Here is a 26,965-nt window from a genome sequence, read left to right as displayed (position 1 = left end):
ATCCTGGAGGAGGGATGCCTCCTCAGACAGACAGGTTTTGTTTTTAAAGCCTCTAAGGATAGTGTTTTAGTTGTACAGACTGTCGAGCTCCCTGAGACAAATGTGTGATTTTAGGCTATATACACTAAATTAAATTGATTCAACGTGACTGGAATTAGAGTGTCCTCATCTTAGCCTGCATGTTTTACCTTTTTTGGATTTGCTTTGGTGGTTTTTTCTGGTATTTGTTTGTTTCAGGCCAAATGAAGAAGTAATGAAGTATCCTCGATCCATTTTTGATTGTAAAGTAGATTGGTTGATTGGCCGGTTGATAGCAATACAGAATGAATCTGTCTGCAGTGTTCAAGTGATATTTATTTATGTTCTGGTTTTATGCAGCAGCTGTCTGGTAATATTTTCAGCCCCTTTTATCTTTTGTACAAATTTGATAGACTGTGTCACAATACATACATTTTATATTTCTTGTAAACAAGTCCTCTGTTCTTTTTATGAACAGTATCTCATATATTTCTTGACTGTCACTGAAAAATGGAATATAAGAGTAAAACATGCAGTGGTCCTGTAATCTCCTGTCTCAATCTACCAATATTAATTCAGTTTATCTTTTCATTTAAAGACAGTGAGTCAAGGTGGCTCTCTCGTAAAGAACTTTAGGAAAGCAATGTTTTTGTGGTAACAGACTTACAACAATGTTGCAACAATTCAGATTTTATTTCCTTTAACTGGGGGTTTTGGGGACATGGAGGTAGTTCCTTTTTTCCAATTGAAATAGACAATTTCAAGGCTTTATATAGTGTTTTTAAATAGTAGAAAATGTAACACTTCTTTTTGGTGTGTTATCAAAAATTGTTTAATGGGAGGATTTATACTGGCTATGTCCCTGCAACTCAATTTGAAAGAATGTCACACCTATTGATGAATTGCCAGAAATGTGTTTATTATTCAATATGATATAGAGGCATTCAAAACAAATTTGAATGCCAACACATTATAGGCCTATTTATACTGTAAAATAATAATCCATAACACACACCCACCATATAATTTATAACAAGAGTTATTTAGAGGTTTTGGTGACAGATGTCTTGCAGGGACCTTCAGTATCACTTTAGACTCTTCCAGGGTTCAATGTCAACTTAACAATAGTGTGATTCCTCTGAATAAGGAGCTCCAGGCAGCAGCTGTCCTGTGCATGCCGTTGCAGCAGTGCCGCTTTTCCTCCAATAGATTTAAAGTGTGCGCCCTGGCCGACAATGGAGGGCCTGGGAGTGGGAGGATCAGCTCAGCAGCGATCCTTCTGGCTTTGTTACGCCCGGGAAGCCATTTTGGAAATCTGCTTGTTGTGCACTAGCATAACATACACTCACTAGCTACTTGCAAACTTTTGTGTCTTTCTACGGAGAAAATAACGTTGACGACCAGAGGGTCCGCAGTAATAAGTAACCATTAGGTTTCCTCGCGTCGGGATGCTGGCAGAAGTTTGCGCAGCTTCGTGGATAGTAATGTGTGGATCCTGCTCGTTTGGAATACGCTCCTAAATAATAACAACATACATGGACTCTATACACGCGGGCAAGTTGACATGCTACCATAAATAACATTTCACACGTTTTTAAGTTATAATTGTCTGCTGTGAATGTGCCGTTTCGTTTTATCTGGATTTATTTTTGTCCTTGGTGAGCTCCTTTACCCACAACTGTTTTGACAGCGAACGCAATCTCAGGCCTTATTTACAATATGTTTAACATGATCAGACATTGAATGCGTTATCCATCAGTAGTGGATAACGCTTAAGTGGCCAGCTAATGCATTTATTGACTCAGTGTTAAATGCGCCTGTCTGATAAGAAACGGGGATTGTGAGTCGTTGCGCAGAATATAAGTCGGTGCTTTCGTGAGTGACGGCGTTGTCTAAATACATGGCGTCTAAATTTAGCACTGGGCAACGAGAGAATGTAACGAGGCGGCTTATATGTTACTTGGACGGACACTGTCTGTAGTTATTATTAAACTAAACGTGTGTTGTAAACGGCGCATGTCTGAAACACTGTTTTTATAGTATGGTCACTGTAGGCTCAGGTCGTCGCAGGTGTTTTGCGTAAAGGAGCAATCAAAACAGACGTGTGAGGATAAATAATAGCACTGTCGGCAAGGTGTCACTGTGTAGCATGTTCATAATGTAGGTGTGTGTTTGTTGGATGCCAGCATGGTCTGTTATTGTTCAGCCTGTCTCCTAAATTATGAGCTCAAGTGTTAAATGCCTCAATATTACTGCAGAATCCAGCCAGCTTTTGCTGAAATAAAAGAAAAACATACATTTATCATTATTATGTGGTCAGACTACAGTTATTATATCAAGCTTATTTTTGCACTCCCTTATTCTGAGATAATCTGGCAGTGGTTTTGGCCCACATCACAGCTGATACACTGTAGAAGGGTGAGATTTAATTTTGTAGTGCAGTTGCATCACATTTCATTGCACCAGTTGACAAGTCAAAAAACTAATCCGGGCTGAACTAAAGTAGTCGTCATGGCTTTTGGATATTTGTTTCAGTTTATCCCTCTTTTCGGCTTGGAGACTTGAATTTGGATTTGAAACATGATTAAGATTATGGGTTGAGACTTTGGTGGTGGAGTTTAAGAAAAGCCATCTGTTTGCGCTGCTCCATCTTTGCATCATCTCTGCATTTAATTGAAAAGATGATTATAAGTCTGAGGAGAAGTTCCCATGTGATTTGAGGATATGTGAGGATGGATAGGTCACATGAATGGAGTGGTTTGCAACATAAAAGCTGCATACCAGCAGTTATAGAATTTCTGAGCTATTTAGAGAAGGGTTTCAACCTTTTTATATAAATTGGCTCAAGTCATCTCAGTTTTACCTGCATTCTGATATCTAACTTTTACAAATTGCCTGAAGTGTGTTACTGGGACTAATGCTTTTTCCCAGGTTGCATGTAGTTATGGCTCATAGTAAATTAGGTTAAAAGTATACAACTGGTTCAAATAATGCAAGTTTCACTCTGGAAAGCTCAACCCTCATGCCGGCTGTTTCCCGCCCATTGCCTGAAACTCAGCCCCACCCCTTGCAGATTTAGTTGGTTTCATAATATCCTACTGCTTTTACTGCGAGTGGAGCTTACCCAAGCAGTTACTATAGGAGTAGCTGCCCTGGTGAGGAATCTGCTCAATACTAAAGGAGAGAGGATCGTCAGTGTCTTTGCACTGTCTCCACCAGCCTGTCTGCTGCTGCCTGGTTGTCGACCAGAGGAGAAGAAATAAGTCATTCATTACAGCTTCACTGGCGTCCGCAACCTCCGTCAACAGCCAGCCAGAGCTACAATGCAGGAAGAGGTCGGGCCAAGTCTCATCCACAGGCAGAATCAGAGTAGCATTGTTGTGCTCCTGAGGAAAAGAATTGTCCAGTAGCTCTCATTAGGGCCTGCCAGGGCTAGCCTTTCTGACATGGTTTTATAGCGTAGCAGTAACTGTTGTCCTGGAGAGCAGCCCAGTGAATAGTGCTAGAGTTGATTTGGGAAAAGGCAGGGACTTTATCAGTTCTGTGCTGTATGTAAAGTATATGTGCAGCTCCAAGTCTTTTTATATCACAGTTACACAGAGGCTAAACTTGAGCTCATTGGCGGAACTATTTTGTCTGCATTATGAAATGAGATGGGCTGAATAAAACAGTGCATGCAGGTCTTTTTGTTTGATTTCTTTTTTGTTTGTATGGAAGTTAGTGTTTGTTATCTTCTGCTTCAGTTTAAGAGTTCTATCCTTTGCACCCTGACTCTTGCAGTCTAAACAAAGAAGAATGACCATGGATTTTTCCCAACTGCACACATACACGCCTCCACAGTGTGCTCCAGAGAACACCGGCTATACCTACTCTCTCAGGTGAGATCTCTGTTCAATGCCGCAGCCAGCGTGGCACAGCACTGTTGTGTGGCCTGCGGCATGTCACTCACTACTCACTGCCTGTCATATGTGACTCCAGGCAACTTAGAAAATTAATTTAGAATGAAAAAAATTGTCCTTGAAATCTTGCTGCTGCATTTTAATTAGTTTTAAGGTTTCACAAGTGCAGTGTTTTGTTTTTCCTGAGTAGAGTAAGCTATTGAGCACTATCAACCATAATATTTTCATAACTGTTATCAGTTTACCAATGAAATTATGACATAATGAAAGGTTTGTAGGCTATCAGACTATCCTAGAGGTTGTTTAACATTCATTATTTGTGTACTGATTCTCTACCCACTGTATGTTGCTTTTACGATTCAGCTCGCTTTGACAGCCAAGTGGTTTTTCAATGTGATCATGGGGAGATTATTAGGTAAAATTATTAAAATGTATGCACTTTTGCTAAATCTTTTGAACTTCCAGTCCAGAGTACTTTTCTAGAATAAGTTATTGGCTTGCCCAAAAAAATCCTGTGGTTGTGGTTTTGATGACTCAGCCTCATGATTCAGTTGGTGTGTGATTGTATGTTTAGTAGGGAATCGAGGAGTCTTGCACAGAATAAAAACAGCGGGTACAGAGATTTTTCTAAACATACTATTCTTATACTTTAGAATCAAGTCAACTAGCCACCTTCATGCACAGTTCTTATTTTAGACATTAAAAACTGCACAGCCAGTACATACCATTCCTGTAACACCAGCCTCTCTCACTGTTCTCCTTATCCATGCATTGTTCGTCATGCTCCTCATCATATCTCTTAGCATAGGTGTGGTGACACTTTACCAGGAAGGTCTGTGCATGTAGGGGAATGTTGTTGTCTTAAGCGCTGTCACCCCTGATGTTGGCCAATCTCACAACACAGAAAGGCATTTTTGTGTATGTAGGTCATGAAGTTAAATGTCACCTTTCACCTTAGCTATCTTTCTGACTTTAAGGAAAGGGAGTTAACACATGTCATTTAGAAGCGGGGGCCTCCCATTTTTTCAGTGAAAGTATGAAAGTGTCTAAAATCATGTTTGAACAAAGACTCCTCATTAGGTTTACAGCTGTGTCTGTGTCTGGCAATCCAGCTGAACAAGTTCAGGCTACCATCCTTTACATTTTTATAGGTTGTGGGAATTAACCTGCATTGGGGATTTTGGGTGTTTTTTTATATGGAGATGTAGGATAGCAGGTAATGTAGTAACATCTGATGTTGTGTCATGACATGAAATCCAAAAAACAATAAAAGATAAAGAGCTCCCTTGATATCCTCCAAATTTCAGTTCAGCTTTGTAGTACATGAAGTGCATTCCAACAAGTTAAAATCCCGCCTTTGTAACAAGTCTCATGAGTCACACTGTGGACTCAGGCAAACCAAGATGAATGTACAAAAGCTTGTTTGACATTACACCGGAACCAGCCAGGTAGACTGAAAGGCTGGAACCAGCTAATCGTGTTCCTTTGAATGCAGTCAGCTGAGAAGCTATTAATGAACCTCACAGTCACAACCGTGGCCCTGATCCCAGGATTAGACTAATAGTTTATGATTCTTCACTAGCGAGTTGAGAGATCTGTAGTTTTTATAAGCCCGTCTACTGTAGCTGACAGGCCATTGATCCTCAGTTCTCCTGAGAAGCAAACTTAATGAAATATTAGTCGGTCAACTGAACAGCATTACTTGTCTTTATCATAGTGTACATTAGGGCAGCCTGACAGTCAGTGTTATATTTGTGAGCTGAGAAATATGAACTCATGAGAGTCTGACAGCTGATTGTGTTGGGACTTTTCAGGGTGTCTGTGTACTGCATTTGCAGTATAGTCACTACAAGAGAGCAGTGTGGAGGCAGACAGAGTCAGGTGACAAAAACGGTTGGCCCATCTGTTGTCAAAACTCAAAAGACCAGTGACAAGTTTGCTGCATTGAATGGTCCAGGAGAAAGAGAGAGGGGCAGCCAGCCAATCACATTCTGTTTCCATCACCTCTCAGAGCTCTTTGGAGTCCCTCACATACCAGGGAGACCATTACAAACCTCGACCACCAGCCTTCTGTTAATTTATTTAATATTGTACATGCAGTGAAGAAACACTTGGATTGGAGGTCTTTATTAGTGAATTGGGAGGTTTCATTGGACTTGTACTGCTTCACACCTTCTCTCACTCTCCTTTATTAAGATATTCCTTTATTAGTCCCACTATGGGGAAATTTACAAAAAACTATCGAGCCAGCCAGGAGGCTTTTACTGGACTGATTTCAACCAAAACCACACTATTATTTAGAACTGCAACCATTAGTTGATCAATCAATTAGTTGCCTACTGTTAAATATTAGGGGTGGGACGATATGCTTTGGTCACGATTCAATTGTATCACAATTCTAAGGTGCCGATTTGATTTGTATCATGATTCTTGATAATTGCGATTCTATAAGTATCGCGATTCGATATAATCAATAATTGCAATTTTCTTTTCCTTCTTAAAAAACAAACAAGTTGAATCCATGAACCATGAATGACATTCCCATATACAATGCACATCAGTCTGTGTCAATGTAATGAATTGTTCAATAGATTAACCAATATGTTTTTAAATAATAAGTAAAGTGCTCTGACTACTCAGTGCTCTCTGAAGTAGTGCTGTAAGATTAAAAAAAAATAAAACACTTGGCGAAAATAGAGCCTCTAAAAGAAAAAAAAACAGCACAAATATGAGCCATGAAATTAAAATGTTTCAAATGAAACAGTCAAGGAGCCGCTATCAATAAGCGGAAGACGGAACGTCCAGGAGAGTTGGTTTGTCTGCTTTCATCCTCCCCCTACTTCAGTAGCTTATGAAGGGAGGGGGCAGGTTGTGTTATGAAGCCTACACCGAAGCCAAAAGCAAAGTTATATGGTTAACTAGCAGCTAGCAACTTCTAATGAAATCGAGCAAGTGATCAACATAGTTAACGTCACATTACTTCAAGCAGTCATTTTTGCAGCGGTGCTGAGAATTCAACAGAGAAACACTGCTGCACATAAACACTGCTCTCTGAGGTAGTGCTGTAAGGTAATAAAATAAAACACTTGGCCAAAATAGACCCTCTAAAATAAAATTTTAAAAAATCGATTTTTAAAATCACCCCATAAATAATCGCGATATGTACATGAATCGATTTTTTCCCCCATCCCTATTTAATATAACTGTTTAGTAACTGATTTTTTTCTATCCTTTATGTTCTATATGAGGTTCTTTTAAGACAAAACTTCACTCATTCAATTACTGGAAAAGGCATTTATAACTGTACTCAACTTCATAGTGAAAACAGCAGAGGTGTGCTGCAATGCAATGGAAATACTATAGTTTGAATTTATGTGTAAGGTCCATACATTCACACCGCACAAACACACATTCATGAGTCATTTTTAGTTCACACTAGAATTTAAAGACTCACTATGAAGCCATGTGATTTGCATTTCTACAGGAAGTGGTACAGCGGGTCTTTACCCTCTGTGGTTCAGCTTTTACTTGTATCACCTCTTGAAAAAACTAACTGGCTACGCCCATGTCCTCACTGAAATCATGTGTGTGCGTGCTGTGTATTGATTTGCAAAGATCCTTCATATTTTATGATGCTGGAAGTGGGTCAGTGGGGCCTCTGGTTGAAATTCTCCCACAAGCAATAGATAAATTATGGCAGTAGTGATGCAGTTCGTCTGATATGAGGCTGTCTGTAGATAACTCAGAATAGAAAAAAAGGAAGAAAATTAGATGAGGGATAAGATGTAGAAAATGTATAAACATGACCTCCCAACATTTGTTGAAATGCAAACAAAACCCAGGTGTTGACTTTTTTCCAACATTAAAGCTGGTTCAGACTGTAATTTTATTAGATCTGTTTAACGTTTTGGTTTTTTTGACACAATTTTGAGAGAGCGTATGAAATATGGTTGGTGCGCTCACATTTGTAAATGTGAGCCACACTCTGCAAGACACAGTTCAGGGACACAACCAAAGCAGTATGTAGCTGTGCGTGCTGATAGTCAGTTGGACAGTTGTTGTTGTTCACACTGTCGCAGTTGTTTTGACATCTGGTCTGAGTGTATTTCAGTACATGCATATGACGGCAGCTGGATTTTGGAGTTGGAGTTGTTACTTGTGAGGGTTGAAGTCACAGACACAGATATTTCTATCACTCTAACTGCTTTTCAAGCTCTTATTGCTAAGATAAAAATGCAAAGGCAGTAGTGTATGTCCAGCTACTGCCACTGATCACAGTCTGTATTGAGCATGGAGCTGTTTAGAGTAGTCTCCATAGCAACCATGGCAACATGAAACCACACACTATAGTGCTATAACGTGGAGAGCGAAGGACACCACTGAGAGAGAGCGGGGCAGAAGGAAAGTGCTGTCTGTGGGAGGGAAAATGAGGGTGGGCTGGAACGATCCTAATCAGTGCCAAATTCTAACCACCCAGAGATAGTCAGATGGAAATTTGAAGGCTCTCCGCTCAGTCCTAGACTCCCAGTTCCTGGCCTCTGGTAAATATAGGTCTCAGCACCTCTGGGGGATAGAAGACTTTCTCCACTCTGTAACAATTTTAGGAAACAGGGAGGCAGAGTGTGTTACGTGTGCTCAGATTTGGATAGAATTTTAGTGAAAATATTGAGTGCAGTGTAATTTCAGTAAACACAGTGTTGTAGGGAATTGTTGAGAATATGAAACAAAATAGCCTAGTCATACTTCAGCCAAACTGGAACATCTCAAATCTCTAATTATTAGTTGTTGGCACTGATCTGATCCATGTAGATTCAGTGTAGTTGCTTCTAATCTGTTTGTGCTTGCACAGTCTCATTTATCACATTGTCTGCTGTGTATTAGAGACAAGGGAGGAAAGTTAATTTGTGTTGTTGTGATTGGATTACATAGCCAACCGAACTAATTCCCCATCATGAGAGGGCAGTTGCAAAATTGCTGTTGAAAATGTCATGAACAGGATTAAGTATCTGATGTCTGACTCAAGGCTGTTCACATTTCACAAGCTTAAAATGTAGTTGCATGTAAGTGTGTTACACAGTAAGATACAAATCTGTGGTAAGTCTAACTTTAGTCAAGCAGTACACACTGGTTAACAACTGTTAACAAATGTTTTTTTATTAGCATTGATTGGCACGTTTTGCTCCTCCTAAGAGTTTCATTGGGGACAACCCACCCCCTCTTCTTTATAAAAATGTTTCTGTTTTCTGACTGGTGTGAGTGTAAAGGCTGTCTTGCAAGATTCTTGGCGAAGCCTTTGTAGCCACACTTGAGGTTTTGAAGCTGAGATTTACAATCCACGTGGTTTCTCTAATCTCTTTCTGAGGTGAGTGTATGTGGGTGAGAGACCACAAATGTTAATGTGTGTTTTTTGTCATGAGTTTTATAGGCAAGAGTGTGATTGTTTGAGCTCACTACAGTACACTTGCATCCAAGAACTTCAGATTAGGTTCTATTATAAGATACATTTCTATGCTTGTCGTATAATTAGCTTTTTCTGCCTTTTCTTTTTTTTACTTCAACAATTGAAAGTGAGAGACAAGGAACCAAGACTGAAGAGAGTGGTATGGCATGCAACAAATGTTGCAGCTTTGTGTTAACCAATAGGCTAATGGGGCATTATGCAGAAAAGCAATCTTATTCATATTGACAGTGTTTTGTTCTCTTTGAAAATCTAGCAAACAGAAGAAGTCAATTGTAACATTTTTATGGGTGTTTTTATTTGTTTTATTTTATTCAAACATTTATTCCATTTTAATAACAATTCTTTGTGTTTTGATGTTATTTTTCATATGTCTTTCGGGGTAATGCGGCAAACCACACTGGAATATATCTTTGAATCCAAATGTCAAAATGTAAGCCATGTCTCGGTGTAGGTTATAAACAACCAGATCACAGCCCTTTCATGTAAACCTGATGCTTACATGATGTTTCATTGTGTGCAATCAGTATACTTAGTGATAGGATCTCATTTTTTGCATACAATATGCAAAGCAGACTGTAGATGAGTGGGTGTTTCCTTCAGTGGCAACAAACCAAACGTTATACTGGAGGTGTAGACTCACCAGAAGTGACATTACTGGAGTTACGTTTTTTTGTTTTGTGGTTCTCTGGGAAAAAAAGATGACAAGCAGGTTTTGTTGCAATCATTTTTGGCAGCTGTAGTGAAGCTCACAGGGCTGTAAAAAATGTACTTTACTCTTGTCTCCAGGGTATGTTATCTATACGAGCCGGGATACGGTACACTAAAGTCTTGGTGCTTCCACCCCATGGGCAGATTTCTTTCTCAGTGATACAAACACATGGATCACCTCACATTTACACCTGGATGAATAGCTTTAGATGAACTCACGTCATGTGGAGGCTGGCTGAAAGATCAGATTTCATTCAGATTGAACTTGTCCACCTGAAATAATGTTTTATTTATTTTTATGTTTATTTAGCCTTTATTTATTGCTTAGTTGACTAATTGTTTCAGCTTTTTATATTATAAGTAGTTTTCTGATGTTTGATCAGCTCTCTTGGAAAACAGTAACAGGCTCTATTGTCGGTTGTATATTACGATCAAGCCCCCAGGAAGCGCACCAATTTGACATACTGGCCAAACAGTGTAATTACAATGTCATGTGATGCCCAAAAAGAGTTTTCGCTTGACTTGTTTTACTATCAGAATTTGATCTGTTTGATCTGATCGCATTTCAAAAGTACAGAACATCTGCATGATTACATTTAGTCCTCATTCAGGTTAGCCAGAGGGCTAAACTGGAAGTAGCCAGCTGAAGTCGCTAGTGCGCTTGCTCTATGGACCCAATGATGCGTAAGAGGAGGAACTTTTTTGGCTTCATGCGCCACTGAGCAGCTTTCATAGGAATGATCAGGGCCCCGCCTCCAACGCTGAATCCAGTTCTCTTCATACATCCATGATTATGATAGCGCTGTATCTGACATTGTCCTGATTCACATCTACCTTGAACCGGTTTCCTGCGTCTTCATTGTGTGTCACTTTGCCATTGTATATTTGTGAAGTACTAAAAAGCAAAACTGAAAATACTGTAAAGAAGAGTCCTCTCTGAACTGATTCTTTGCGTAGTTGTGTGTTGTAAGAAAGCCGGCTGTGCCTACTGAGTGTGGGAAGAGTATCAAAGCTTGGTGTTATGTAAGGAGAGATTCCAGGAAGCTGAATATCAGGATGGAATTGTCCTCTTTCTCTATACTGTATGTCTGTCTCTTCATCTGCGTCTTCACTCATTTCTGACAGCACAGCGTCCATCTCTATTTATATCACTGCTGTGGGCTGAAGGGGCCATCAGGGTAAAAGAGACACACAGATCAATTTGGATACCCAGCAAAATTGAAAGGTTTGCAAACTAATTAAACTAATAGCAGCCTGTTTCATCTGATGAAACAGGCTGCTATCTGAACAGCTGCTAGTTTTCAAACATTATTTTAGTTTGTTAAAGCTAAACTTTTATTTTGTACAGTCCAGATAGGTCATTACCTGCTGTGTTGTTCAAATAAAGAACTTCCCATCATCATCATTCTCACTCTGTTCATGAGTTTCCAGGTAGAGCAAAAGGATACATTAATGATTGAGTCTGCTAGACTAAACAGGCAAACAAGTCAGTTCTCACACACACCCTGCCCTGCCCTGCCCCGCTAAGGGCATCACTGCTCCAGGCTGTGAGTCAGTGTCATTACCAGTAAATTCAGGATTATTGTCTTCTGCCATGAAAAACTCTTGGCATGTTTGCTTATGTTTGCTACATGTGAAAACATGCCATTATTATACTGGTTTTGGCTCAGGATGTAATATGACAGCAAGCTTTATCAGCTTTTTAACAACTAATGCAACTGTGAGGTTTGTCAATACGATATTTGTGAGTAGTGCACTTACTGCAGGCTGGATGTGATGGAAAGCTGTTTGTTCTATTGACATCCTTTGTTTAGGTACACTGTGTTATCTCACTCCTCTGCTTAGTCTGTGTCACCCAAGTTCTCTACTCTGCTGACTTTGTTACTACAGTCTGACTCCAGCAATTTAACATAGAGATACATGAGCTACAGTTTGATAGCGGCACATAGTACAGGGTGTCCATAAACTCTCTTTACAATTTAACACATTTATTACAAAAGCAAATGAATACACATCTGTGGAAATGTAATCATTTAATATACCTCTATATGGGCACCATTAGTTGCACAAATACATCAAGACGGTACTCAATTTCTTGCCATGTTTGCTGTAGCGTAGTCTCATCAATGGTGGTAATGGCATCAGTGATCTTGTTGTCCTGTATCTTTGTTAGGTACACGATACACAAATGCAAAAAAAAAACTTTAAAAACTTTGATAACCACTGAGTACATAGAACACATCTGATTAACATATCTCATCAATTGCTTTTGTAATACATTTTTTTAATTGTAAAGAGACTTTGTGGACACCCTGTATAATTAAAGCTCAGTCGTAATTGATGATTTTAATTGTACTTGAATTTAGATTTTGTTTATCTTTCAATAAAGTAGCATTTGGAAGTAGCATGAGTTGTTATTGCAGATGTTACTTTCACCTGCAGGTAACAGAAATGCAAGTGCTGCATTCATACTTCCACATACCACGACCCTTAATGATTTAGTGAGCTTGGTAGTGGCCTCCATATATCATACGTTACTGCTGTGTGTTTGCATTCCTCTTGTGTGAGATTTGTTTTTCCCAATAACTCCCAGGGGTGTGTCACACACAGACAAACAAGCACAAGTTTAGTTTAGTTTGGATGTGTGGTTCGCTGTTGTCATATCTCTGACTTTTGTATTGATTTTCTGACTCACATTGGAACACTCCTCGATGTTTACAGACTTCAGTAGAGGGCTGTGTAAACATTAAAACTGATTATAGTCTATTAGCGTGAAGACTAGCAGAATAATATGTTTTTTAAGTGAAAAGGCACACTTTGGTCAGTTTGAGACCAACAAGATATACCGTACAAGGAAGGGTGTTGCTCTGGTCATGTGATCTATGGAGAGTCAGTTAGAGCAGAAGGCAGGATGCAGAGTGAGGTCGAAAAGCACATAATTGGCTCTTGGTGGGAGTGTGTAATCCTCAGGGTTTAGAAGCAGAGGGTGGCCCAGAGAGCAACATGCACAGTACATACAGATGTACATGTATGCTTGTATGACTGCGACAGTGCGACTGCTCAGTCTGCAGTTTGTCTTGAGCGGTGTGAGCGAGGACCACTGACAGGGACTGTCACTGTGTGCTTGTTCCTTAAAGCAAATAAGTCTTATTTACACAGGGAAGGTTCCTCCTTCTCAAACGTCTAACAGGAAGTTTATTCCCTGTCCTCCAGTGACAGATAAAGTGCTTTGCCCCCCCTCTTTATTTGCACTCGCCTGCACGCCTGTGAGTCTAGGAGTTATTCTGCCTGACCTAGTTGAACCACATGCTAAGGAGTGCACACAGCCTGCAGAAAAGTACAGCCTGGTTAGGTCACTTCGGTTCAGCTTGTCAAATAACTGATTCTACAACATTGCAGCTGAATGAGTAAACTAGTGGTTACTGGTGGTCTTATTAGTTTGCATGACAATAACAAGGTAAATCAGGAGCTTATAAAAATGCACAGGGATACCATTTATTTACGCTTTATTTATTTTATGTTTAAAGTTGTTGTATTTTGTTGGCCCTAAATTGTGTTTGCCAGTAACGATTAGATCTTCCCCCTCCTTTAATATCTTTAGAACCCACAAAGACCCTTCTCTTCTCTTTAGCCTCTTAATTGCCGTCTTAAGTCAGAAGTTATTACTTCAAAGCAGACAATGGTGTGAATTTAATTATTATTTTCAGGCCTGCTTTTTTCTTTAAATCTATATAAAAAATGTATTCTTGTCTATTTATGTATTTAGTTTTGATCTTTAAAGATATTTAAGAGGTAGGGTTGTCCTGTTGATTATTTCATAGTGGACAGTGCAATGCATTTATTTTAAAGTTTTGTTTTGTTGAAACTCTAAGTCAGTTACAGGACTAGTTTTTAGAATGGTTCTAGTGGATCTTACAACTGCTGCCCTGTTGCCTATTAGTCATGGCTGGATGTTGGCCTCGGCTCTGTTTGCCTACAGTAGCGTGCCAGGTGGGTGTGGCTCAGTGAGTCACAGCTGCACAACGCATGGCAAAGTCAAAATTTACAACGTTCCTGGTGTGTTTCTACTTACTGCTGGCTGTAGATTGCAGCGAGTGGAGTAGAATATACTTTCCAGTCTACTTGCATACTTTTGGAAGTTTATTTGGGTAGTTTTTCCAATTTGGCTTTCAAAAACAGACTGAGCCTATTCTTTTGTCTTGTTTTCTCTCTCCCTTGTGAGTGAGTCACTTCCTGTCAGGCCCATCGCCAGTTGCAGGGAACAACAGTATCACAGTTAATGTTTTCTGTCAAACGGACTCTCTGTCCCCATGTTTTGTTTTGTATTGTTGGAAAAAAGAAAATCCCTCTGAAGTTGACATGTTGAGACAGAGACTTTAGGAAATAGTGCAGGATGTTGCTGTACAGTTTTCATTTGAGGTTGAAGGTCACTTTTTGCTTTTATTGAACTGTTTATTTTTATCTAGCAGACGTGAGAAAGTTCCCGCGCTGTGCTTATCTGTTATACAACACCTCCTTTTATTGAACCTATTTTTTTCTTTCCCACTCTTTCTGTTCCACTCTCCTATCGTTCTCTCAGCTCCAGCTACTCAACAGCAGCGTTAGACTTTGAAAAGGAACACCAGATTGCTCCTGTGTACGAGTCGCCCAGGATGTCACGGCGGAGCCTGCGTCTACAGACCAGTGCTGGTCACTATGGCAACGAGAGCCTGGCTGATTACACCCAGAACCACAGCAACAGCAGCTACACCAGCACCAGGAAAGAAACGCGGTGAGAATAGCAATGGAAACACACGTCAGCTTCACAGAGAGTATCCGTAAATGTTTGATGCTGTGAATCTTTCTGATGGTGTCTCATCTCGACACACACAACAAAAGTAACTCCTCTTTATGTTTCCTATCTGTGCTCTCCCAGGACGCAGCGGAGCAGAAAGCAGCAGTCCAGTTCCGGCTCCCTGTCTTTAGCCTTGAGCCAAGCTGCCACACCGAGGAAAACCCTCTCCTTCTCTGCTGCTAGTACCCCGATTAATAACAGCAGCAGCTTTCAGCAAAGCCACACTGTGTCTGATGCCTCACTACTCACCCCCATCCTGGACCAGTCCAGCCTGAGACAACGCACCATCACTACAACAACCACCACCACCACTACTTCTGTGGATGGACACCGGGGTCAGTTGTTGAAAATGTATATTCCATCACAAATGACACATTATGCTTTTGCACAATTTAAAAGTTATATGAGCATCATTTAAAGTAATTCCACCATGCAAGATATATAACTGACATAGATGTAGGATGTAAAATTAATGACTCTGTGGGTGCATCTGTTGGATATTTACTACAAACATACTTTTCAAAAATGTCAGTAATGCATTAATATTTTATCAATTTAACCATTTCCCTGTGTGTTTGAAGTCACATTAATGATAATTATCTGTGCACATGGTATTCTCTTTCAGGAAGCAGCACTGACCACAGTTCATCAAGTGTTAATGGTGACGTCAGTGCCAGCGCATCAAAGTCCCACACCACGCTCGCCAATGGCTACATCTGTAAAGACTGCTCTTTACACTCTCATAGGACAGAGTCCCTTACCACACGCTCTTCATCATCATCATGTTCTCAGGCAGCAGAAGCTTCCACTGATGCTCTCTCCCTCTCATCGTCACCTTTCACCAGCATATACTCCAGGGACAGGAGTCGGAGGAATAAGACAGGTGAGAATCTCTGGAGTTGCCATATTTGAACTGCAGACCGCTGTTCCTCCCCACATTTGTACATCTAAATGTTGAAAATATTGGAACAGGAAGGTACAATGCGAGTATCTCCATGCCTTTATAAGATTATGATTATGAGAATATAATGAGTAGTGGTGTTTCTCTCCAGGTGTCCTGACGTCAGTGTCTAATATGTGTATACGCTACAGCAAACGAGTCCTGGGCCCTGTAGTGTCCTTAGTCACCCTGCTCTTCAGCAATGTGCTTTGGCTGGGTTCAAGGGCCAAGAGCCCACCAGGAAAAGGTATACAACAAGAGGTGCTCGTCATCCATTACCCATCATTCTCTTTTTTCCTGTCTTTTGTCTTTTGGGGTGACGTGCTGGTTGTTCAGTTCAGAGTGAGATTCCCACAAATCTGCTATCACTTTTAAAAGGTGATAGCAGATTTAGACTCTTTATTGCAGCAATTTTGAAATCTCCACCCCTGTTCCTTTCAGGCCTCTCTTCATTACTCTTAATGTTTCTGGCTTAGTCATGGTCCCCTGCTATTTTATAAGTAACCTTATTACTAGGGCCCGACTGGTTTTTGGGGCCGATACTGATATTAGGGAGTAAAAAAATTCTGATATCAGTGTATTGGCCGATAATCTTACATATATATTAAACTTGAAATAAGGAAAAGGATCAAATATATGTAAAATGCTGCATTTATAATTTTAAACAATAATAAAAAATAAAAAACTGCATATATTGGGCAACATATACGCAAGCAAATACCAATACCAATATATCAGTGGTAGTTATTGATCGGCTGACTGGTATATCAGTCGGGCTCTACTTATTATGTTTCCTCGTGTCAGGCTGTGCATACATCTCTGACCTTTTCCTTTCAGGGTATCTTCAGGGGATTTTTCTCTCATCCTCTTCACCTTCTCTTCATCCCATCACTTATTTCAAATTGTACTTTTTTCATGTCTTAATCAGTGATTCAAGAGTGCGTTTTGACTAACAGTGAGTGTTTGGGATGGGTGTGTCACCAGGTGTCCTTGCGTCGTTTTCGGACTCGATGAGACAAGCAGTGTCCTCCAGTTTGTCCCAACTGTGGCTGTTTAAGCAGACCACTCTCCACAGAATGATGGGCTGCAGGGCTAATGGCTATGAAGGACAAGGTACCCTCCCTGATACTGAAAAGGTCGAGGGTCACAGCTCCTGACCTCACTGACCTCTTCTATTAATAAACTTTCTCTTCATGCTTCTTTCCTTTCTGGGTACTTACTTTCTTGTTTAAGGAGAAAGAAGCCTTGCATTAGCATGAATATGTAACATTTCTTTTAAAGTGGGATTGAAACTAAATTAATACTGTACCACCCCTTTTAAAACACTATTGCCTGAATTTGGACCCAACCTTCACATAAGTTGCATTTTTAATGGGAGTCTCTTAGTTCACATGAGGTAGTGAGAGGATATGTGCACTTAAATGCCCATTCAAGCAGAACTGAAAAGACACTCCTGCCTCATCAACAACTCTGCAATTTTTCAATCTCCTCAGATGTGGTGTGCGGTCAGTAAATGAACAAAAAGTTTTTTTTTTCTTGCACCCTGCACAGTACTTAAGAGAAATGTGTACAAGGATAGTTTTATTTCTGGTATACTGCTGACATAAATGTGTTCTTTTCACAGCTGCAGAAGAGTTTAATCAACTCTTATTCTTACTTTGAAGGACGGGTGTCACTACTTTTTGTTTTTCTCGTTTCTAGCAGTTTCACCTAACTTTCTTCTTGCACCTCTATTCTTGTGTTCCTCATAAAAACAGAACTCTTCTGCCATCACATTTGTGACGTGCACTTACTCTTCATCCATCCTTCACTTCGCCCTGGTTTTCGCTTTGCAACATGTTTTTTGTTAAGTAAATAAAAATGTGTTGTATGTATGTTGCAGCTCACTCAAGTTTCTGTGGAAGCATGAATGTGAAGGATCTGGTGACTGAAGACGCATCACATCTTAATCTCAATGGTTCCCTGTGTAAGCAGACACGCACACACAAACAACACACACACACACACACACACATGTTCTCTTTTTTGCTATGCTTTTCTTGTTGTTGCTGTGATTGGCAGAGTTAATAATATGCGTGACCTATGTTAGCATCAGCGGGCAGAGGTTGTGTGAACTGCTTTAGCTAGTCGGCAGCCTGTTGACCGCTGTGACCTGCAGATGCTTTTTTTTCACATAAGTCTGTCCCACAACCCTGTCTTAAGATACCACTTTAACACGACAGACTTTACATTCATGATGATCATTGCTAGACATTAACAAACTACTACTAATAGTTTTTATTTGACATAAAAGCAGATAACAGAAGTGAGACAATTTGTGTAAGTAGGTGTCAGTTTATATTGTGGAAATATGAAATGCTGAAAATAAAACAATTAAATAACAGAAAATATCAGACTCACAGAATAAACAGAGCCATGTAATACTACTCAGTTGACAACGATAAAGTTTTTTAGTTGTTAGAAAAGACGTAAGCTTCATATTGGCTTCTTATTGTGAAGTCCAGTTGTCCCTCCTTTCAGCAAAGCCAATGCTACATATGAAACATGAGACAGTAAAGTAATAGGGCAATAAATGCTTTTGTCAATTAGGAGATTTGGTTGTGCAATGATGCGTTGGGAGTTTGATCAGATGTTGTCACACATTTAGCTTTGCATGTTGTCATCACACATATTGCAGACTATGCAATATGAATGCAAGTGGCCCTTGTATTTTCTTTTTTTAATAAACATATAACTTGTTATTATGAATTCATTTTATGTTTTTTTTTAAACTTCCTTTGCATTGATTATTTGCAGAATTATTCATTTTATTTTTATGCTTGCAATCCATCATAATGTGTTCATTCACACATCTTTTTTGTTTTCTGTTTGCTTGCCATCATTTCGGTTGACGCAGGTGATGACTGTAAAGGGAAGCACTACTCTGAGACACACACCGTCCTCATCACACAGTCCTCCAGGCCTCGGGGCCTGGTGGGGGCGCTGTGGAGCCTCCTAGCTTACACAGGTTAACCAGCCCTTCTCTTAAGTTGAAATGACGTTTAGCTCTGATAAGTTTATACCCCATTTGTTTGTTGTTATTGTTATATTTTGCTGTAATTAATGAGTTTATTCTTTGGTCTTCCAGGTTATTGCCTCCTCCAGCCAGGATACTGTGTGGTGAGAGCAGGCAAAGCAGTGGGATCAGGGGTTGGGGCAGTAGCACAGAGGCTGCTGTCGCTGCTCTGGATGCTCCTGGCAGCCCCAGGTTGGTGGCACTCTCTCTAATGATCTTAAAATCCATCCTCTGTGCTTCTTTCTTGGCTAACATGGCCTGATTGTGTTGTCACTCATGGTCAGTATTTTTTCAAAATTCCCCAATCTGCCCAGTGAACACAGGCAGAGGTCTTCTGTGGTTTCTTGCAAAAGGATGGTACCAGCTGGTGTCTCTTATGTCTCTCTTCAATGTCTTCTTTCTGACACGGTAAGAGCCACAATGCACAGAATTAAACCGTTTTAACAGCTACACACAGTAAATTCTTTTCAAAATACTAAATACTCAAAATACATATTCAGTTATATTGAATTACTTTTTAACAAAAAAATACCACAACTGAATTAACTGGTGTTAGTTTTAGACAAGCATCTTACACATTTGATTAAAAATAAATAAATTCTTATAGACTATACAAATGTACCACATAAAAAAGTTAAGCTGTATTTTCAGATTGAATGATTCTTTTAAACCAAACATGCCACAACTGAGTTGGCTGTTCAAGAAAAGACAACTGGTACTTTTATAGAAGTCTTAAACACTAATGTCTTAAACAATTAAATAAGAATAAAACAATTATTATAAAATACATTTTGATATATATTTATATTTCCAGTACAGCTACATTTTCAGAAACAGCAATAATGATTAAATTTGTATCTGACACCTTAAATGTGCTAACTATTCTCCTTTTGAGTTTTGACAGTTTGGATTCATTAAGGTCCATTAGGTCTTTCCTTAAGATCTTTTTGAATGAACTTGTACTCCTGACAGTTGTTTATTCATCTAACTTGTGTTTGACTCTGTTTCAGATGCCTTCCCAAACTCTGGAAGCTCCTGCTGCTTCTTTTGCCCCTTTTGCTCTTCTTAGGTGAGTTTATAAGAGTGTGGCCTCTACCCTTCCTTTGTCACAGTTGTAACCCATTTAGTGGGCACAGAGAGAGAAAAATCATTCTGTAGTGAGGCAGTAGATGTCCTAACCAGCACGCATCCCTTGAGTATTTTACATATCCAGTACCAGATTCAGGTCAGTCTTTCTTGGCTTCTAGTGAGCTACTCCATTCTGTGGTTCAGCCGTACTCTCACATACTTGGACAATAACATAACCCAAACAGATTTATTTACCCACAATTCCACCTGACATATTCAGTGTATTTGAAAGGCTTTTGATCTTGAAGTAATTGAAAATGCACAAGTTTGTAATTAATGATGTACCAGCAGCTGAATGCAGTTTAACCCCCATTTTCTATCATCTAAATGCAGCTTTATGGTTGTGGGGTCCGTCCACTGCTGCCCTGTTTGCCTACCTCCCAGCTATAAACCTAACGGAGTGGCGTCCTACGTCTCCCTTCACCCTCTTGCCTAACTTGGTACCAGCCTCTGCTCCAGGTCCTGCCTCTGTCCCCGTCCCTCCAGCAGACACTCTAGTGGAGCATACACCAGCCACCCCGGTTTCACAGGCACCGGTAAGATACAGACATGAAGCAGTTAATGGAAAACACTGAGTGACTGTGAGTCTGTGTGTATGCATGACCTTATTATGTTAAATATCTTAGAGTTTTCAACATTTTAATGACTGCAGTGTTCACAAATGCACACAAACAGTTTAAACATATGTAATGCTGTATCAGCTTTACCGTCCTCTTCCTTTTTCACTCACTCCTTCATTCTTCTCTGCAGCCGATCATCCCCCCTGTGGTGGTCTCAAGTGTGGACTTGGAGCGTCTTGAACGTGTGGAGCGCCAACTAGCCCTGCTCTGGGAGCGAGTACAGCAGGGTGACCAGAAGCAGGAGCAGCATCACACAGATGTTTTGGGTCTCTACAGCAAGCTGAGGGAGCAGCTCCACACTCAGACTGACAGGGAGAACCTGGGACGGTGGGTGTCCTCACTGCTAGAGCAGAGGTTGAGTGTGCTGCGAGAAGAGCTGGCGCAGGACAAGAAAGAGGGAGCACAGGTAAAGAGATCATGTTGTTCCTAAAAGTTTAAGCGTTGAGTTACAACAGTGACGTTTTTCTTAAAATGTTTAAATCTTTCTTACTTCTATCTTCTCCGTGCAGAATGCAGAGCAGCAGAAACTACACCAAACGAGTCAGACAGCACGGCTGGCTGATTTGGAATTGCTGCTCAACACTCTGGCTGCCAAGACTGAGGTACATCCACTCACTGCTTTTCCACCAAGAAAATGCCTTAAAAATCTTGACTGCAGAATGCATTTGAACATTTACACATGGCTCTTCTTTTAGTTATTTTGACAGGCTAAGCACACAATGATAACACTGGCACTTTTGCAGTGATGTTAATCTGTCTTATTTATAATGTTGAAATGGCTGATAAACATAAATCATTTAAACAGGCCAAAATGTACCATCAAAAGCAAAGCTTAGACAAGCGAAATATAATAATCCAAGAAAAAGCACAGACTGAGGATTCAAACATTAGCAAGAAACACACAACAGGTACAATGCTTGGAGTCTAATTATTAAATGACAAAAAACATGATGAGACATGCAACGCAACCATAGAGACAATGGTGTTGAAAATATTAAATACCCAGACAAGCTCATACAAGCAAGACAGCCAAAAGAGTTTTCTCTTCATATGTCCTGCGTTGGTATTGACTTGGTTTGTTTGTTATCAAGGAGATTTCACCATTAGGAATTATGGAAGTTTGTTTCAACTTGGTATTTTCTTTATCTGTATTTACTAATGGTTACCCATGTGTGTTGTAGGAGGTGCAACAGAAGCAGCAGCAGTATGAGCACGAAAAAGAGAAATGGGAGAAAGAAGTTGTCACTTCAGCAGCAGACACAGCTCCTTCCAGGTACCAAGACCACATGCTGATTGATTTTTGCTTTTTTTTTTCTCTCTTCTATGTGATATGCAAATTTAGTAAGAAACTTTGTCAAGATTATTGCAGCTGATATGAGGATTTTGTTCTCTCAGTGTGGGCGTGAAACAGGAGGACCATGATGCTCTGCTGGCAGAGGTGCAGAGACTTGAGTTGGAGCTGGGCAAAATCAGGCAGGACCTGCAGGGTGTTGCAGGATGCAAGGGCAAGTGTGAGCAGCTGGACTCACTGCAGGAGACGGTAAGTAAAATATTGACTTTAATCTGACCCTCTGTGATTTATATTCCATAAAATATAAAAGATTTTCCTGACATTCAGCGCCAATGAAATGTCTGTATTAATTGTATTTGTGTGTGTGCCTTCCACAGATATCAGCTCAGGTGTCCTCCCAGATACGTAAGGAGTTGCAGGCTTTGTTTTTCGGTAGCAGCGGGTCGGTGGAGGAGCAGGGAGAGGTGCCTGAGTCTCTCATCTACTGGTTGTCCCAGCGCTACGTGAGCACGCCCGACCTGCAGGCCTTACTGGCCTCACTGGAGCTGGGCATCCTGAGAAACGTTTCCCAGCAGCTAGAGCTCCAGAGAGCCCAAACTCTGAATGAAGCAGAGTCCCAAGCCAAGACCATCATTCAGACAGTAACTGGGACTGTCCAGCACACTGCCTCTACTGAGGGACTGACAGAAGAGGTAATGAATGTGCTGTCAACATCATCATCACCATCATCACTGTGGATTTTCATTTTAATCACATAATCTAAGATGAGCTCTTTTAAAGGTGTTGTTTTGAGGCTCTTATTTAATCTTTCACTCTTGTGTTGTGGTTTGTCTTCCAGCAAGTGAAGCTGATTGTCCAGAATGCTTTGAAGCTCTACTCCCAGGATCGAACAGGTCTGGTGGATTACGCCCTGGAGTCTGGAGGTAAGACAACAATGCCTGTCCATCCTGGGCCTTGATGTAAGTCAGTAGTTAACCCTCTAATGGATGCTAGAGATTAGTGAGCCAGCTGTTCCATATCTTAGTACTGTGCTCTAATGTGCAGTATGTTTAGTCTCTTATGTAATAAGCATGCAGAGATTAGCCAGGCTAAAAGACAACAGGGTATTAACAGCAAATGCTCAGGCTCCATTGTCAAGTCAGTTACTGAACAGTTTGCTGACGTACATGGGAGATTCACTTCACAGTAGTCATGAATGTCAGGTCATCTTGGTAACTCAGTGGTTAAGACACATAACCTGATAATTGAAATGTCTGTGGTTTGACTCGAAAAAGGTACCTTTGCTGCTCCATCTTTACTTAAACTAACAATTAAAAAAAAAGCTAAAATGCCCCAAAAATCGAAAAAACTGAAAACTGGCACAACTGTGTTCTTTATACTAAAACAAAGGCACACTGTGGTGCTAAGAGATCTAGAGAGCACTACACAAGAAGGACCAAATGATGAGGACAAGTGGCCTTTGACGAGGAGTATTTGCTTTGACTCAAGTAGCTCTACTGATGTGAAGAGAAAACTTCAATGTAGATTATGGTTGAGTAGTCAGAGAAGCCAGTGGTTGAAAGACGCAACACACCAGAATTGTGCATCTTTGTAAGGACGTGGTGCCTTAACTTTTAACAGTTGGCTTTTATAAAAAAATAAAAAAGCACTGAAATAAGTGTGTAAAATCAAAAATGTTTCATACAAAGTAAATTCTCCTGCAAATGTAGAACAATTAATGCACTCACATGGCTGTGAAGCATGATAACCCCTTAACCTCATTTTATATGAATAACTCATTTGTGTGTGTGTGTGTGTGTGTTCAGGTGGCAGCATCCTCAGCACCCGCTGCTCTGAGACATATGAAACCAAGACAGCCCTCATGAGTCTGTTTGGCCTGCCACTCTGGTACTTCTCCCAGTCTCCACGTGTTGTCATCCAGGTGAGCCTCACTATGAGCATATTCAACTAAGAAATATTTTACTGATGATTGAAATCACTTTGTCTGTCTTGGATATAAAACTAATTTCCCACGCTTCCTCTCTGTCAGCCTGATGTGTACCCGGGTAACTGTTGGGCATTCAAAGGCTCCCAGGGCTATTTGGTAATCCGGCTTTCATTGAGGATCCTACCCACATCTTTCTGTGTGGAGCACATCCCCAAAGCCCTGTCACCAACCGGAAACATCACTAGTGCCCCACGTAACTTCACTGTCTATGTAAGAAACATAACATAAAGCCACAAAAGCAGACACTTGGTAAACTCATGCAAGCATCTATAATTAACTGATGTTTCTTTGTGTACAGGGTCTAGATGATGAGTACCAAGAGGAAGGAAAGCTGCTGGGACAATACGAATATAATGATGACGGGGAGTCACTGCAAACCTTCCCTGTTATGGTAATTTAGACATCAGTGTGTGGAAGTCACACTTCCTACTTGCAATACATTAAAATCAATGAAGTGTCTGCCAGCATGCACTGAGTATCTCCCCTCTTGTCTTTCAGGAGAAGAATGATAAGACCTTCCAGATAATTGAGGTGCGGGTACTATCTAACTGGGGTCATCCAGAGTACACCTGCCTGTATCGCTTCAGAGTCCATGGAGAACCTCGGCCTCAGTGAACCTACCATGACTATACACACTCATAACAGACATATCACCCTATCTGTACATAGCTCTCGCCTAATTGTTAATAATGGAGGGGACTCAGCAGAAGTTGTGGACGTTTTTGTATGAAAGACATGAAGACACAGAAGTTGTGGATTGTTAAAGGAATGTGGCCAGACTGAATCGTGGACATGTGTTTTGTATTATTGAAAGAATAACAGGAAAGTTTGTACGGGGAATGTTGAGGATCGCAGAAGAGGAATTGAACCACGGAAGAAGCTAAAAGTCCAGGTCCCTTTTTCGTAAGACACCTCTTGCACTGAATCAGCCCATGGGGGGGCGCCAGACTCCACTGAACGGACAAATTCACCCCACTCTCAGCACCTTCCACTTCTACAGGAAGGTGGACGCTTGAAAGGGGGGATTAGACTCATCTCCACCATTTCTTCATATAGTCTGATTTGGTTTTGTGTTCTTGATCATCTGCTACTTTGATTTCCTGTTAGAACTACTATTTTCAGGATCAGAGCCACTGCACCTTTGCCTGTGAAGCTGTCCAGGCATTTCACTCTCTTTTGTTGCTGTCAGGTCTCTGAAATGACTTAAACTGAGCGATTTGGCAGCCTGCAGGACCGCAAAACACTCACAGCTGGTGCATACTGGACATGCAAGGCTTTCTACTGTTGTTCACTACATTCAAGGCTTGCCATCATGCATCCATATAGCCATAACTAATACTTTTTTTTGTTTTGAAACTAAACATGCTGCCTATGGACAGGCTTTGAATGTTTTTTTCAAGTGGAGGCGCGATGCAAGTCATCCTTTAACCACACAGCAACACTATATAACCACTGACCTGAGCTCTATGTGACTGGAGTAATAGGAGGTTCTTCACTATGTACATTAAGCAACATAGACAAAATACGTGTATGGTTATGGATAGACGCCAGGATTAACTCTAGCATGTGACTCTTCCTGAACTGTACTTTTAAGTATAACATGCATCATGGATTTACGTGAGGGTGTGTCCTCTCTGCCTGGATCTCAAATTACCAGTCAATGTTGAAAGGTAACTTATATAATTACTCCTCCTGTAGACAAGAGTGTGATTTTTCTTTTCTGCTTCTATCAAGAGTGGACTCCAAGCCAATGGGATGGTCTTTCTCCCTCTAGCTCAGTTACAAACGTCCTCCTCACATGGGCTCCCTCTATTCTGATACCCTGAAGGAATGTAATATGTATATTTCATTGTTGATAGTTGGTCCTTTATAATATCTGCTTTATCAGTGTTGCTTTATAAAAATCATCCCGTCATTATTATTATTATTATTATTATTATTATTATGATTGTGTTAATACTATTATTTCTGCGGTTACCCATTGTGTTTTGCTTTTTTCAGGTTTTCTCTTTTGGCGAGGGAGGGGGGGGGGGTGTTGATAATGTCAGAGGATGCACTGCAACAACTTGTCAGATATGTTTGTGGCACAGGTCTTCACAATTTGTTTAAAAAGTGTGTGTGGGTGGGTGTAGTCATCAATTTTGGTTGCAAATATGGGGATGTCTAAAATGTTACGTATGAAATTGTTTTGTTCACAACCTTATTTATTAACAAGTCAATTAGTTGCAGCGAGATGTGAGTAACTGATGTATATTTTGTCAAAAGCTGTTCAGTGCATTTTGAAATCATCTTGGGATTTTTTTTTTTTTTTAAGATAAATGGCTATTTTTGTTCAGTCATGAGATGACTTAACTGCTTTGGAATATATTCCAATAAAGATTTTAATTTTGAAGAACTTTGTCTGAGTAACATCATCATGGCCAAAGATGACAGTCTGCATCTACAAATCAAATCTTTTTGTTTTTGAATATTTGTAGGGAAAAGACTATTTACAAGTCATTCACACCATTAATTAAGAGCCAATAATAATACATCATAAATTGTATAAGTGTTTTTTTTTTTCCTGAAGGAATCCATTTTGGCACATAAGAAATGTAATTACATTTTAATGAAAACAAAAATACAAGATACCAAACACTTTTGTAGGAGCATTATATTAATTCTTAATCTACTCCTGAAAACATAAAAAACATTTTCATGTTGTATTATGGTGGTTACCATACCCATCCATTTGAAATTGTGGAAATCACCATAACAACACATCAATTTAGACCTTCCCCTAGTTTACACATGAATTTGAACTGTTTAAAATGTCACTTATCAAAATATATTAAATTAAAATATACAAATTTACAGCACCATACAGACACCATTTACAGTAGAGTTAATCAGGGCAAAGGAAGTAGATTTAGACTAAGAAAATTATGTGTCCCCACCCTTTCAGACAAGGGGGAAAAATAGAAAGGCTGAAGACAAGACACAAAACCCAAGAGTTTATTGTGTGGTGATTGTAGAACACAATTT

The 26,965-nt window shown here is 40.1% G+C and overlaps 1 protein-coding gene across 3 annotated transcripts; it reads left to right on the top strand.

Annotated features, from left to right (window-relative positions):
* Positions 1-1,421: 1,421 nt before the first annotated feature.
* Positions 1,422-26,330, top strand: sun1b (Sad1 and UNC84 domain containing 1b). 3 transcript variants are annotated; one of them, XM_053338015.1, is made up of 23 exons: positions 1,422-1,572; positions 3,799-3,896; positions 14,666-14,857; positions 15,002-15,255; positions 15,546-15,803; positions 15,973-16,107; positions 16,845-16,973; positions 17,743-17,826; positions 18,757-18,867; positions 18,988-19,107; positions 19,230-19,323; positions 19,926-19,984; positions 20,377-20,579; positions 20,794-21,069; positions 21,173-21,265; positions 21,845-21,936; positions 22,059-22,203; positions 22,332-22,646; positions 22,793-22,877; positions 23,760-23,875; positions 23,984-24,151; positions 24,240-24,332; positions 24,440-26,330. In XM_053338015.1, the coding sequence occupies exons 2-23, from the start codon at positions 3,814-3,816 to the stop codon at positions 24,554-24,556; spliced, it is 3,222 nt and encodes a 1,073-aa protein (XP_053193990.1). In that variant the 5' UTR covers positions 1,422-1,572; positions 3,799-3,813; the 3' UTR covers positions 24,557-26,330. The 3 variants fall into 3 exon arrangements, with proteins under 3 accessions (XP_053193990.1, XP_053193989.1, XP_053193988.1); XM_053338014.1 differs by lacking the exon at positions 1,422-1,572 and adding an exon at positions 3,127-3,353 and having other exon boundaries at positions 14,672-14,857; XM_053338013.1 differs by lacking the exon at positions 1,422-1,572 and adding an exon at positions 3,127-3,353.
* The last annotated feature ends 635 nt before the right edge of the window (positions 26,331-26,965 follow it).

The sequence above is a fragment of the Scomber japonicus genome, chromosome 18 (assembly GCF_027409825.1).
Source record: "Scomber japonicus isolate fScoJap1 chromosome 18, fScoJap1.pri, whole genome shotgun sequence".
In the NCBI taxonomy this organism is placed as follows: Eukaryota; Metazoa; Chordata; class Actinopteri; order Scombriformes; family Scombridae; genus Scomber; species Scomber japonicus.
The sequence above is the reverse complement of the archived record's forward strand: the minus strand, read 5'-3'. Positions and strand labels throughout refer to the sequence as shown.

Bases quoted from the DNA above. Each gene is read 5' to 3' on its own strand.
- sun1b (XM_053338013.1), top strand. The intron at 16,974-17,742 runs GTACCCTCCCTG...TGTATGTTGCAG, and splicing joins TAATGGCTATGAAGGACAAG to CTCACTCAAGTTTCTGTGGA. The intron at 22,878-23,759 runs GTAAGACAACAA...GTGTGTGTTCAG, and splicing joins TTACGCCCTGGAGTCTGGAG to GTGGCAGCATCCTCAGCACC.